This window comes from Pleuronectes platessa, chromosome 12, assembly GCF_947347685.1.
Source record: "Pleuronectes platessa chromosome 12, fPlePla1.1, whole genome shotgun sequence".
NCBI lineage: Eukaryota > Metazoa > Chordata > Actinopteri > Pleuronectiformes > Pleuronectidae > Pleuronectes > Pleuronectes platessa.
Genome location: NC_070637.1, coordinates 18,943,409 through 18,958,961, shown reverse-complemented (window position 1 = coordinate 18,958,961; position 15,553 = coordinate 18,943,409). Strand labels below are relative to the sequence as shown.

The window sequence follows — 15,553 nt, the reverse complement described above, 5'->3', positions numbered from 1 at the left end:
AGAGCTGCATCTTGCAGGAAATGAAGAAAAAAGAAAAATCACAATTGTACATTGTTCCCAAGATGAATAAAACAATATATTGTACACAAACAGTAATGGCTATATATAAGCCCCAAATCCCCAGAGTTCGATGCACTTCATGTCTTAGTGGAAAAAGTGCCGCGTCAGCTTAGAAGAAGAAGAAATTAGTGCCTTCACCGAGGCGTCATGTTTCCTGTACTGCCGATCGCCGGAGCGGATAAAAACCTTAGTCTACTGCAGAGTCATTTTACGCAGGGGTGATTGCAGATTGTATCCATTCCCATTGCAGACAAAAGCCAGATGTTAATGGGTGTTAGGTTGGAAAAGGGGGATTTAGATCTTCAACTTCTCATCCACAAAAAATCCAGAATATGAAACTTTTGGACAATTTCACAGATTTTTTCAAAAAGTTTAAATATGTAAAAAAAAAACATATTGTTGGAAATATCCTTGTTATATCACTTGTATTTTTTTGTGTTCTTTTCTTGTGTACTTCCTCTTTACAAAAATAAAATATATGATATATAACATAATATTGAATTTGTTATTCATTCAAACCTAATTCTGTCTGTGGACATTAGAGTCACTTTCATAAAACGGCTGTTTTTAAGCTCTTACACATGTATCAGTGACAGTGGACAGGTCGGCTGATGAGTAAAACATTTCTACAGAATCTGAGAAAGGAGGCAAGCTTTGCACAAAGCCAATACATGCATTTTGTGGTATGCTGTAATTGTGTGTAGCATGTTGGATGTACTTGGTGTAAACTCAACAGGAGAGCGGTGAGTTTAACTCACTCCCATTGAGCAGGTTCGGTTACGACTTGTAACCAGAGCCCACAAACCAGGCCCGGGAGGGAAAAAGCCTCATTCATGAAAAGAAGGCGCGGCAGGGAGAAGGGCCTACTGTATAATTTGACCTCAAAAATTCGCCATCCCATCTGCCTCCTGTGATCTGCACGGCGCGCCGGTGCCAAATGATTGAAGCACCAGAAAACGAGATTCTTGTGAAGGGAGAAGGGTGAGAGGGAAAGAAGGGCAGTGAGAACGAGAGATGGCACGGCTGCAGGTGGACAGCAGATGTTGAGGGATTTTTTTCTTTATTCTTTTAGGTAGGCGAACATAAATTCTTTTCATCCCATTCATACCCCGTCTGTGCATCGCTCCCCCGCCATCACTCTCCTCCTCCACCTTTTTCTTTCACTGTGACTTGTGGCCAACTGCCCTGGTTAGAGAGAGAGGAGGATGTAAAGAGGATGCGAGTATGTGTGTGTGTGTGTGTGTGTGTGTGTGTGTGTGTGTGTGTGTGTGTGTGTGTGTGTGTGTGTGTGTGTGCGACGGGATGAGGTTTAAACGGAGGGAGGCATTGCTCATTACATCCCTCATGTGTGCTGCAGTTTTAGACGAACAGAGTGAGAACAGGCATCCGTGAACATGACTGACACGCCTGCTGAGAAATGTATATACGATTTTCCCGGGGTGCAAATGACATTCAGCCGCACCTCTAAACATATCCATGCCAGCACCTGGCCCTGCACACACAGACACACACACACACACACATTTCCGATTACGGTAAACATAACCATAACTAGTACGTGCCAAATCCACACCTCAACTTTAACCTACACCTAACTTAGTCTTCACCTTAAATTTAACGATTAACGCTATTGGGACTTGCTAATTGTCCCCACATGTTACTGGTGTAAACACATTTAGGTCCCCACAACATCAGTAACATTTTAAGCACCGAACACACACACACACCCGAGTATTGTATACACAGAACATAGCCAGCCTCTGCCTCTTCTTTAACACCCGTGAAGATTTCATTTTCTCAAAATGAATAATTCAGGGCGACTGCTGGTTGGCACCGAGAGGAGAGGAGAGGAGAGGAGAGGAGAGGAGAGGAGAGGAGAGAAAGGAGAGGAGAGGAGGTTTGATGAGGGAAGGAGTCTTTCAGCTTCTCACTTCATTGCTCTCTTTTTCCTCATCTTTTCTTCTTTTGAGCTGCAAAATGTTTGAGCGTGTGACCTCCTCTGTCCTTCCTTCAGCCTCTGCTCCAACAACCAGCAGTTAATCACTTCAAGTCTCCGACAAGATGCAGCAAACTTGCCACAAAGAGCTTTTTGCCTCAGTGCTCGAACTTTGCCTTTCAAAGGTCCAGTTTCTTTACATGGCTTGTGTGCGCTATATTATCTGTACAGGCTCTGAACATGACTACATCTGCAAAGAAACACATGCATGAAAAGAAAAGTACATGCCCAACAGGTGCTCAGATGTAATAGAGTTTTCATGAAGATTGGCAGTTTGACTTGTAAACATGCAAAATAATAGTTTTTTTGATTGCGTAATTAATTCATCAAGTAACGGTTGTAGAAATGTACTGGTTCCAGATTCTAAAATGTGAGAATTTGCTGCTTTTATTTGTTAAGTAAAATAGATTTTCGACTGCTGGTTGGACAAAAACAGCCATTTTGAAAATTGACAATTTTGAATGTTAGGGCCATTTTGAAGAAAAATTACTTCTGAGATTTAGAGAACTATGTTGCAATATTATAGAGGAGAAAATCATAATTGAGAAAGAAAACCTGTAATATATCAAGGAGAGTCGATATTTCATGAGGGGAAAAACATAATATTACTTCAATGAGATTTGTTTCAAAGAAAATAAACTGCAAGCAGAACCCATGCTCGCCGAGTTAATTTCCTCTGGATCCAAAATCATTTGTTTCTTGAGAAACTAACCCACCTTTGTTTGTTACATCTGCCTGATATTGAGTCGACCAGCAAACATTTTCTCCTCAACAAAAGAAGCAACTTCATAATGTGGTGATGACGTATTAAAGTATTTTGTTATTTGTGAAACATTCCACAAAAAGATTTTCACATATCCTAATATTTTTTGACTTTATTTACATAATATTACAAATGAATTCTCTAAATATTGTGATTCCTCCCTTTTGAGTCTGAATACAAGATAATCTCAGTTATTTAATCTGATGTTTAGGAGAAATAAACTCTGGACTGAAGATGTCCTCCCCCTGCTTTCCTCTCCTCCTTCACTTGCTCCAAGATGGCATTACTTTCAATTTAGATAATTTCCCCATTTGCACTCCTCCACCCATTTTTTAGACTCGCTGCTTTAAAGCAAGTCCGTCTCTCGCTATCTAATCTGAAGCAGTCCTCTTACTTAACTTTCCTACTTAATCTCCTCTGTTCTACTGTCGCTGGCTGGGATCAGTCCTCCCATCTTCGCTTTCCTCATCTCCCTCATTTTCATGCAGACGGGCTCAGTTACCCACAACCACAGTCATGAATGAATCTGCTGAGCTGGGTATGACGTTTTGTTTCAGAAACATACTTCTCCCATTCCCCCAAATATTCCCCCACCTCCCTCTCATTTCCAAAATGCTATATTTTACAAAGAGAGGGAGGACAGAGATGGAGCAAGAGAACAAAAAAGAGCCAACGGACGACAAAGAGAAACTAGGATCAATTTAAACAGAGAAAGAAAGAAAGGAGAGAGATGTGTATGTAATCCCGACAGCGTGAGAGAAAGCCGGAGACCAGCGACTCCCACATGAGGGAAAAGGAAACACTGACTGATATTAAGAGGAAGCTCTTGTGGGGGAGAGCAGCTCTGCAATGTGCTGTAACGGATGTCGCCGCTGTCACCTGCTGGTTTCCACAGGCTCACATACATAGACGCACGCATCATCCTACATACAAGCTGCACAGAGAGCGGGGAGGTGTCACAGGATATGGCCATCAGCATCAATTATTTCAATTTTTAGGAATACGGCAGAATGGTTAATGGCTCCAAATACTGTGAAGCCCATGCAACTCAGCTGGCCACGTTTAAATGAAGAACCCCCTCAGGCTCAAATCCAAACAATAGAAATAAAAAAATGCTTAATAGTCGCGATCTGCAAACAACATCCAGAAATGACCCAGAATTTGAAAATGTATGGATTGCAAACCACGAGTCTTTAGCTCAGTGATTGGATGATCACAAAATACTCCTTGGGCATTGTGGGTAATGCTTTCTTTCATTTTTTGTGCAAGCTTGCACCTAAGACATTTTATTCAATATGAAAACAGTAATGTTCTTAGAAAGTTGATGAGTTTGCTTTATGCATTCAAGCATTGGAAGTACTAGCCTACACCCAGGAAAGTGAACAAGAGGTTCTAATGATGTCTAATTTCATATGTAAAAACTGAAATATCTCAATTCAATCCAGTGGTTTCAACACAGTGACCAGCAGCATAAAAAAACACAACCTTTCTACGTCAGCACAGATTAAGGCCAAAACTCAGCCCTCACAAAGTCAGTTCAAAGTTGATGGACAGCTGTCAACGACCTTATCCCCCCTCCCCCCACCCTGCACCCAGCAATCATCATCATCATCTGCAGTAGGACTGTGTGTCCCTCCCTCCCTCCATCTCTCCCTTAATCCCCCACTCAGCGTAACAACTGCCTGTATCTCTGACCCACCCACGCTAATACATAATCTGCCATCTCCAGAACTAACATGCCACAACCATCTGACCCCCCCCCCCCCCCCCCCATCACGGTGTCACGCAGAACAGAACAGAACTGACCAGTCAACGCACTCCGCAGAGTGGAAGTCCCACAGAGTCACCAGCGACGCAAGTGTGTATGTGTGGGGGGGTAGAGCGGGAACTAGCTAGTCATATAACGCTGGGGTTTTGCTTAAGGGTTTTCCACGAAGAATCATTTCCTGTCTTCAGATGCAACACTTTCCTGAAATGTTCTGAGGGGGCTGTATGAGAGAATGCAAATGTGATAGTCAGTTGTTCTGGAAATCTTCTGGTAATGTTCCTGGAAGCTGGTAAATTCCGCCCGTTGATGATAACATGATAACATGCAGTGGACAAACCCTGTCACAATACAAACATCTCAGGATGAAAGAGTTGCCTCACACAATGTGTGGCTTCATCTGAATTCTTGAAGTTATTCATCATGTCCTGCCTCCTGCACTCATCTGATGAATCATCTGAGATTGTAAGTTTGAAGGTATCATAAACTGACAAGGGAATTTCAAGGATTGCAAAATGTGCTCCACACCACAATGTGCTGACCGGACAAAACATGAATATGAAATTTTAATTGTGCTGCTAAATCACATTTTGTTGGTTTAATATCCACCAAGCAAAGCCTCCTAATTTACCCCACATGAAAAGAAGTGAATCAACATGATTTATTAATACCTTCCTCTTGATGTATTAGCTCAGCCGACCATTTTGTGAAAGAAAGAAAAAAAAAAACGTAATGAGTAAATCGGCAGTGTTTTCTTACAATGGGCCGGAGATTGCAACTAAGAAAACCAATGTTGCCTACCAACATACATATTAGAAGCATGCTTTGAGAGCAGCTTTGCGGCCGTGTCCATTAACAGATGAAATTACCGAAGCAGCAAATGTCAGCCACATGCAAATGAGGTCTACTCACGCCGACTGTGTGTGTGCTAACAACCCAACGCACAGTCTGACACCACTTTCACATTTCACAGAGTATTTGTACAGATTGTGGCAGAGTTTAAGAAACCCATGTGTCCTGTGCTAGGAACGGCAGCCTGCTTTAACAGCCAAGCAGTGGGATTTGATTAATATCTGTTCCTGTGGGCCTCAAAATCAGTTAAATCATTTGTTCCCAGTGTGCATTTCACCCCCATTAAAGTCCATTTCAACCTACTGGCTACGTACAGTAATGCACAGGGTCTCACAGGAAGCCAGGAGGCTGGTCTGAACACAATGAGAGTATCTGTGGATTAGTGCAGCAGTGGAAATGGAGGATCCGAAGGATTAAACTGCCCCCTCTCTCTCTGCTCATTACAACCTGCAGAGAGAAAATGACACAATCACACATCGGCCATCAGCGCTGTAATTCGATTTTATCTTTTCAATGATGCTGCTAGTCAGCCTCGGCCTGAGCATGTGCTCATGGCGAAATCAGCCAGTGTCTGTCCAAAATGTTGAAAATCTTCTTCTATCAGATCAGGGGTGTGGAAGACAGTGAAGATAGTTTTATTTGGCAGCTGAATTAAAGCTTTAAGAGTGATATGTGCATCCAAATGAAAGATTCAGTTGATTACATAATAAGGACGCACTCACTGAATATATTTAATTTCAAATGGAAAATGAGACATAAATTTGGGCCACAGATCAGCTTTCAATAAATTCATCCGAAACAATAAACAATAAATGAAAATCTTAACACATAAACTCTACCTTTAAATCTTCACATTCCTGAGCAAATCTCTCCCAGAAGCACCAAACAAAGCTTATTGCTATTCCACGCAGGTCAGTGGTCCACGTTGACACCAGCAGAACTGAAGGAAGGCTGTGTTGTCCAAGTGGTTGTAAAGCCTTCCCCGGCTCCACTGATGCATCCTCATTACCATAATGCACTAAGACATCCGTATTTACAACACTAGGGGCTCGGGGGGCTGTGGGGAGATGGCGCGTAGCATAGCAGAAAAGACTTCATCAAAAAGCAGCTGCAGTGATAGAAGGTGAGCAGCTGCATTAAACATTATGCAACTTTCTGAGGCTAGCATTTTTACTTTATTAAATGGACTCAAAGTACAGCACGAGTCCCATTCACAAACACTATTCTATACACAGCACTTTCTATATCGCACACCATTAAGCTGTCAGGGGTAATTTGGGGTTCAGTATCTCACTTCTGCATTTGAACTGGAGAAGCCGGTGATCAAACCACCGCCCTTCTAGTTAGTGAACGACGTCCTGAGCCAAAGCTGCCCATTACTAACCAAGCGCATTAAATAGGGCTGATAAGAGCGAAATGAGGAGAAAAACGTTGCAAAAAGACAAATGCAATAATCCATTTTGTACAAAAATGTACAGCACTGCTAAATATACAACCCTGCGCCTCATGTTCCACACAATGTGATATGACTGATCAGGGAAGTCTTAATGGGAACCGTTTGATTACAGTAACTGTAACAAGAAGATTGCGCACATTTGTTAAAATTTAAAAAGCACGATAAAGGGTAACGCTGACAGCTGTTTTACTCAAATCTTCTGTACTGTGCCAAGTCAATGCCATTTCCTGTTGTATTTAATGGGGTGATATGTGATTCTGGCAAAAGAACATCATGAGATTATTGAAATAATAAAAAGGTCTTCACACAAAGTCTAAGGAATTGTGATAAAAATCTGGCACTTACAGAGATAAGCAGAGAGGAAAAAGAAATGTAAGTATTACTTTAGGATCATAGCAAATGCTGACATGGAAAATAGGACGTGGATGTATTTCCAAAATGGCCAAATTTTTCCTTCTACGGTATTAATTCATAATCCTGACAGTTTTGAAAAACAGATAGACAGCGACATTTAGATTTCGCTCTGCTGGCCTAGATAAGATGAAAAGACCCAGAATGTATCTATTGTTGATGTAATGTGAACAAACACAGGACAGAAAACAAATGACAGCACAGACCAGGAAGATAAAAACGTTCTATGAGCATCCTCCTTGTGTTTGGACTTTTTTAAGGTCAAGCACCATGAATCACACACCGCTAAACACTCAGCCCAACAGATCACTAATACCCCCACAGCTCAAAGATGGCTGCGCACAAACAGGAGTACAAAAAATAAAGTCCACTTCTTTGATGGTAAGCACATATCAATGATTCATCACGACGAAGGATAAAAAGATTGTGATGCATCATCCCTGATACTTTTAAGCGATATGCAACTGAATACTCATGTTGTTGTTTTCACTATACCTGAAAGCTCTCAGATATATTAAAACATGATATGATTGATTAACACACTGATATGTGGACCTTTAAAACAAAGGGGAGGGGGGGGATTCTAACATGCATTTTCTTATCAATTAAAATGACACAGCCGAGAAAGATGTATCAAGAGATCAGCCAAACAGCAGATGACACGGATGAAAGAGCGAAGGATTTAAAGGATTTACTTGTATCTGGAGACTGCATAGTGGACACGATGACTGGTGGACCTGTGCGTCGACTTAGCTTCTGGTTAGCAACCAGGGCACCTTGGCCTTGAATGGGGGCTCCCATAGGCATATGGATATTGTCTGATGCAGATCCCCCACCCTTACGCATCATTTGAGGACTAGGATGAGGACTATGCATGGGTGACAGGGGCATTGCGTTCCTATCCCTCTTCATCAGCTCCATGGGCACTGTGTAGTTGGTGGAATAGGCTTTAGGTGCCTGTTGTGGTGGCTGTGGTAAAGCTGGCATGGACACAGGCATATGTTGTGGCATACCATGCATGGAGTGAATAGACCCGGGTATGGTAGGCATAGACCCAGTCATATGCTGTGGCATCATCTGCATACTCTGCAGAGGCATCCCATGCATCCCATGCATTGTGCCCCCAGAGGAGTAGGCTGACATGGGTCTTGACTGAACAGGCATCAGGGCTCCAGTATATGACCCTGGTGAGCGAGGTGGTTGACCCGGGTAGCCTCCAGAGGCTTCCAGGAGTTGCTGAGATGGGGCACTACTGGGCCTCCTACCAATTACTTCTCCCATTCTTGGGGAGATAGTGTGCATGGCCCCCGGGGTTTGTGGGCCCATTAGGTGTGTGTCCACATTCAAAGCCTGTGAAGGGTGTTGTGGATGGTGCTGCTGCTGCTGATGGTGGTAGATGTCTGAGCGATGGCTAAAGCTATTAGAGCGCCCTCGCATGGGGGTCTGAGGTTGGGAGGGGGCTGGTGGAGCTTCAGCGGGCCGCTTGCAGTTTTGGACCACGCGAGACAGTACCCGAGCCTGGCCTAGGTTGGGTGCGACGGTGCGGACATCATTCTCCTCCATGACAGCCAGCATGCTAGTAGAGTCAAATCCCTGATGAATAAGAGAGGAGATGGTGCTCTCAGAGAGACCCTCATTTCGCAGCAGGGCGAGGAACTCGGGATCAACAGATTTCTTGGAAACCACAGACAAAAGCGTCTGTGGGGCAGTGGGAGGAAGAGCAGGAAGAGGCGCAGGTAGTGGAGCGGCAGGATGATGAGGTGCTAAAGCTGGGACAGTCTCGATAGGAACAGGTGTAGCCGTGGCAACTACAGCATTCTGCAATGGGACAGTGGCAACGGGAAGAGGGCCCACCATAGAAAGGGTAGGGTCATTGACAGGCATGGTAGGTTGAGGTGGCAGGGCCTGTTGTTGCAAATGCTGCTGCAGCTGTTCTTGCTGTAACTGCTGTTGCTGAAGCTGCTGCTGCTGTATCTGTTGCTGCTGTATCTGTTGTTGCTGAAGTTGCTGTTGCTGTAATTGCTGTTGTTGGATTTGTTGCTGTTGAAGTTGTTGCTGTTGCTGCTGCTGTAATTGCTGCTGCTGTATTTGTTGCTGCTGTTGTAATTGCTGCTGTTGCTGAACGGTGTAGGGTGAGGCCGTCTCTTGCCTCATAATCATACCTTGACTGGCAGGATCTACTACAAGACAGGTAGCAGCCTGCTGCTGTGCATCCAATGGGCGCCCATTAACATCAGTATAAACTGACTGACCAGTCAGAGGTGGAGGCTCACTAGCATACCGGGGAGACATATGTTCCATACCGTAGTGAGCAGGAGATGGGTCTCGGGAGGGTACACGCTGTTGGCCATCTGGCATCATCTTGGCAGCAGTTACAGCACCAGGTTCTCTATAAGCTCGACTCAACTCGTGAACACTTGGGGGAGGGGGAGGGGGCGGTAGAGGTGATGCAGGGGCTTGAGGTCCCGCTCTCCCTCCCTGACTCTGATCCCATGCAGCACGAGCCCCAGGAGTCATCCCAAAATGAGAGCTTGACCTACTGAGTGGATGAGGCTGAGGCTGCCCAGGCTGGTGTTCTGGTCTGTAAAAGCCCTCCGCTGTTCGAGGAGTCATGGCTTGGTCATGGGAATAGTAATCCTGATGTGGAATGGATCCTCTGTGAGCCATGGTCGCTCGTTCGTAGTGGTTTAGATCCGGCACAGAGCCCTTCCTCATCCCTCGTGGGTCGTGTCGCTCTGCGTAAAGTTGCCCGTAATGAGAGTCTGGATAGGAATACAAATCTCGTTTCAAATCCAGGTCAGGGGGACGCACCCCTGGTGGAGGCTCGTACCAGCCTCCTCCCTCCCCATAGGACAGAGAGTTCCGCCGGCCCGCTACTCTTGCCTGCTGCTCGTGGACGCCCTCAGCCCTCTCCCACTGAACATCATTCCCACCTAAAGTGTCCCAGCTGTGGGAGCGACCAAGACTCAACTGTTTGTTAGGGACAAGCATTGGCAAAAAACACTCGACAGAAGTTTTAACGGAGGAAACACAAAACAAGAAAATAGAAAAATTTGTTCCACCTGTAGCAAAAGTTCTCTTTCAAGTCTTCAGGTAATGTAGCATCACAAAATAGAGCAAAGAGATGTAGAAGAAGAACAAGCTGAAAAGAAGATGAAGCAGGGTCTACCGCTTCACCTGATATCGGGTTGTAATATTGTAAGTCCGTGTCAGGTGACTCTCCCTTTGGCGGGCAGTCCTTGAATAATTAATCTCCGGTCATGCTGTCTTGTTGTGCACGAGGAAAGAGGACACCACACACAAACACATCACACCAAACACTGCAGAGGCAGGACAGCTACTCCATGAATGGCACGGTAACAGGATGCAAATGTGAGATGGCAACCAAATGTAAAAAAAAAAAAAAAAGAAGGAAAAAACAGCAAAAGAGGGGATAGGTTGGGTTATAGATTTGGATGGGCAGGGGCTTGTACTAATCCAATGGGATTTATCTCTCTCTCTCTTCTCTTGGACATTTTACTCGCTCCGCCGATTGCTCTGAGGGATTACATCTAAATAAAGCCTTTTTTAATTCCACTTCCCACTGTGACGTCATGTGGACCAAATACAAGCATATCCGGTGATAGTGATGATTATGGTAAAAGATGATAACAATGAATCAGGTTCCACCCCGCAACAACTCCAAACCCTCTCCTGCAGAGTCACCTACCTGAGGATGTTGATGATGAGCTTTCCTCCACAGGTCTCAGCCTTTAGTTTGCCACATTCACAGCAAAGGCAGGGGGAGGCCAGGCAGGGTGCACGGCTTCATTGAATACAAATGAAATACAGTTCTCTCTGCTAAATCCCATGTCCTGTCAGTAAACATCAAATCCACTCTGATTGGACACTAATCCTCCAGGCCCCATGCTTGCAGCAGAGCCCCCAACACAACTGCTGCCCAACTCACTCTGAAATGTCCTTGATGCCTCTGTGGTGCTCACTGTCACTGCCTCTCACTCTCCTCGATTTGACACCTGAAGTCCGTATGTTAACTGAAGGGCACAGAGGATTGCATACAACTGGATTGCATGGAGATTACAGAATGCATAACCAAATCAGTCTGCAGTGTGAGTCCAATTTGCCTCCAGCTGATTGTGATTTCATGCACGGATCCACTCAATTATCAATATTTCTGCCTCTCTTGTTGAGTATGAAAAATAAATGTCAACATTGTTAAATGTGGCCATTTGTATTACCACACAAATTCACACCATATGCATCTTCCTGTGAGCAAAATACGGCACCTTCCCCCTCGTCCCCAAAGCTCCTCTGATCTCCTCCACTAAGAGAGACTCTGTAATCTGGATTTGCCAGTTTGAAGAGAAAAGTAAAACACTGGGGGAGTGTGATTTGTGCATCTGTGTGTGTGGTTGTGTGTGTGTGTGTGTGTGTGTGTGTGTGTGTGTGTGTGTGTGTGTGTGTGTGTGTGTGTGTGTGTGTGTATGTGTAGGTTGCATGTGTGTGAGAGGGGGAGGGTTCTTTTTGCAATAGCAGTTAATCCAAAGTACCTACAACCTTTGCCTTGCAAAAACACACTGCTTGAGCTGCAACACAACAGGAGCTCATTCCACTTCATTCAAATATGCCATAGTGGAAAGAAGACAGCGTGAATAATGGTTGTGAGCTACATATATGAAGATTTAGTTATATATAGTACATTTATCATTTTGTTTAACCATGGAGATGTTCAGTGAAGTGTAAGGCTATGAGGGAGCACGTATAACTTCCTGCACTCAGATGACATTGTGGCGGAATATCGATCCCTTCTTCGGAGGTTCCCTGTTTATTATTGCATGAAAACAGATGTAAGGTGAGGAAGTGTCCATCTTCATCCAAATCTAATCTCACAACTATCCAGGGTCAGTAATACATATTTTAGACTGTGAGAAAAGTGTCTGGTAACGTCAGTATCTTGTTCCTGAACATGTGGAAAGCGTGCCGACACTTCTGTCGTCAAAACTTATATATTGTGTAATCACGGTTGTGCAATTAGAGAAGGAAGATATCGGAGAGGGAGCAAAGAAGTCTGCTGTTTGCTCGAGATGTCTGGAAAAAGCTGATGACAGTGGCTCCAAAACCAATAGTGCGGATGACTGAAAACTTGTGTTGCTAACGCAGAGGAACATCAGGCAGCCTGATGGAAAAAAGGAAATTTAAATGGGAAGGAGAAGAGGCAGGAGCGAGCCATCACAGAGATCCAAAACAGACAGGGAAGATGAATTATTCAGAGCTGGAAAAACAAAATTTTTAAAGCCCATTGTGGTTTTAATAAACTGTCTAGTTTTGTATTTTGTTTTAGTTTTTTTACATAAAGTCAATCAAGTTTTCAAGTGTCACCACCTAGAGGCACAAAGTCCTTTGTGTTTTTATTCCTCAGCGTGTGTGTTTAAGTGAGAGCTCATGTGTTGACAGGACTTGTATTTGTGTGAAAAACATCTGTCAACGAATGATGTGTGTGGTGAAGTTACACAGAGCTATACTTTTGTGAACATGTGTGTACAGATACAAGTTCCCACACTAACTCTGAAGATACTAGTAGTAGAGTGTCCAATGAGATGTCTGATGGTTAAGCTATGTTCATATCCTGTCCTGGTTAACAAAGGTGTGGTAGAATGTCAAGAGAGACGACGATGTGGACCCAGGCGGGTTCGCATAAATACACAGCACATTAAATATTATTCCAATATTTTCTACAGCGCCAACAAGTATAATTAAACCCAGTGTAAATAAACCTGTGTCACGGTTAACAGATTATACAAGTCGTTTCTCCACAGGTACTATCTGGAATATTTTGTACAGATTTATTGCAGGAGTACGCAAATCTATGTACGGATCCGATACTATCCTTTAAAGTATTTTAGTTTCAACCAGATAAAATTGCATCTTTTCTCTTGCTGGAAATCTCCTCTTCTACTCCGCTCCGTAACAGCAGTTGTGCTTAACTGACACTGGCAAGTACTTTACAGGGAAAGAAGAAGTCATTTCCTGCAGTGTAACCTTAGCCAAGGACCAAGGAATACAATGGTAACGTGTACTGTAGGCAAGACTTCAGTTTCGAGGGTTGGCACTAGTGTTGCCAACTACATGTCAGGCCACACACCAATGAGAGCAATTATTACTGCCAAACAGGGTTAGTAACATACAGACGTTAAAATACAAGATATATGATGTTATTTTGTCAAACGCACTTCGTATCGGCTGATAAACAAAGTCCACATTACAGGAATTGTAATTGGAAAAGAAATAAAATGCGATCTAACCATCTCCAATACACACTAACTTCAAGACGTCAAAAGTTCTAAAACATGACCCAAATGTAGACGTCAGACCTCATGTGTATAATTCCTCTTTTCTTCTTAAAATAGCTGATTAGATTTAGGAGAAAATGTTTCTGGCTCCCTGCAAAGATATTCAAACACCACACACACACACACACACACACATCCATGTCAAGGGCAGCAGTCTGTACAGTGTACGTGATCCCTTGGCTTCTTTCACCAACCTTATCCACTCGTCTCATTACTTCTTCTAGCCTGTCTCTCCGGAGACTCTGGCTCTCGGCAGAGCAGAGCAGATCACACAACCTCATAAAGTCAAACCTCAGACAGAAAGACGGGGGGGGCAGAGGTGTGTACACTTAGAGTTTGCAGATCTAATCCCGACAGGAGAGTACGTCGCAGAGTTCTGTTTGTCTCAAACTAAACAGTGTTTGACTTTCAAATTCTAATGTTTCTCCATTTGTCATACTTGCCAGACTGTGCACACACCGCCAGATTCACTGTAACAGAGGGATTTAGGAATTAAGCTTGGGGGGATTTCAGAGCAAATATAATACCACCCCAGCAGAAGCTTAGACCTTACATTGAATAAGACTTGACTGAGGAAAGCATTTTTATGGAACTAGAAACATACAGAAACCTCGAGTTAATGAACCTCGTGGAACGATGCAATTATGTAGTTCAGAGTTCTTCTACACGCTAATAGATTTCAGAGGATGCTTTACTATAGCCTGGTATAATGTATTTATACTCTGATACAACACCATCCTTCTAGTAGCAGAGAAAATTTAAAATCAACAGACAGACGTGATGTGTAACAGAGTCACACAAGACGTTTGATGATGTTTGACAAACCCTCAACATCTCCCACATTCAGTCGAGGCCTCTTCATTAATATTGCAGTTAACCATGGGTGTGTGTTAGTGTGTGTTTGTTTGTGTTTCTTGTTACATGTTCCGGCCCAGTTTGCATTTTAGAAACCGAGACTTCACGAGCCCTTTTGGATATCTGCTGTCACTCACACTCACACCTCTATCCATATACGCCCGCACACACACCTGCACACGCACACACACACACATGTTCGTCTTGCACGTTCCCCGCTCACACCCTTCTGAAACCCAGCTCTGCTCGTTTGCTTCATCAGACTTCAGACACACGGCCGAGGCGGCAGCGGCGGCCACACTGCTTTGTTAACGTCCCTTTTCATTCGCACACGAGAACCACTGCTAAAGCCTTGGCCTTGGTCTGCCGTGCATACATGAATAAAAACTAACACGCTAACTCAAAGCGAATGCTACACGGCAACAGAAATAAAAACAACTGTCTCGTATAGTGTGACATGTCACGTACTCATGGCATGATTTGAATGTTAAACACACATTGACTTATGCATGAGCGTGGGGCAGGCGGCACTAACTGGAAATGGGATTACACTGCCAGGACCACTGCAAAGAATAATACTACTGGATGAATTGTAATGCACAATTGACAGACATTACTTACACGACTGCCTTGTATGTGATTCCAGTGGAATTATTTCTGTCTAAAAGCTTCTCCATAGCAACTGAATATACTATAAAAGGGAGGGCGACCCCGAGGCATCTGGTACTTATCTTAATGACAATCGTGCATACACTTACTTATACCGGTGCAACACTGTTTTTTTTCTTCCCATTATCCTAATATACATATACTGCACACACACAGGAAAAGCCCAGAAATTCAGCAAAATTTCCCCTATACGTTTACTGTGTTATGAAGTGCTCCCTTTACCCATAATCCATCTCCTTAGGGTGCATTCCTCCACCCCACCTCCCAGACCAATCTTTTATCCAATCTCCAGGCCAATCCAGCAAAGCCACAGGTCATTAAAATACTTAGTGTTGTAGCTGGAGAGTTCATTTTGAAATGAGTTATTTTCCAGGAG

The 15,553-nt window shown here is 43.8% G+C and overlaps 1 protein-coding gene across 1 annotated transcript in view; it reads right to left on the bottom strand.

The window, feature by feature from the left end:
* The window catches only part of ctbp2a (C-terminal binding protein 2a), a 31,955-nt gene extending 21,661 nt beyond the window's left edge, over positions 1 to 10,294 (bottom strand). The window contains exon 1 of the mRNA XM_053436144.1: positions 7,999 to 10,294. Within this exon, the coding sequence (XP_053292119.1) occupies positions 7,999 to 10,294 (2,296 nt within the window). The remainder of the gene's footprint in view (positions 1 to 7,998) is intronic.
* Between the last annotated feature and the right edge of the window lie 5,259 nt (positions 10,295 to 15,553).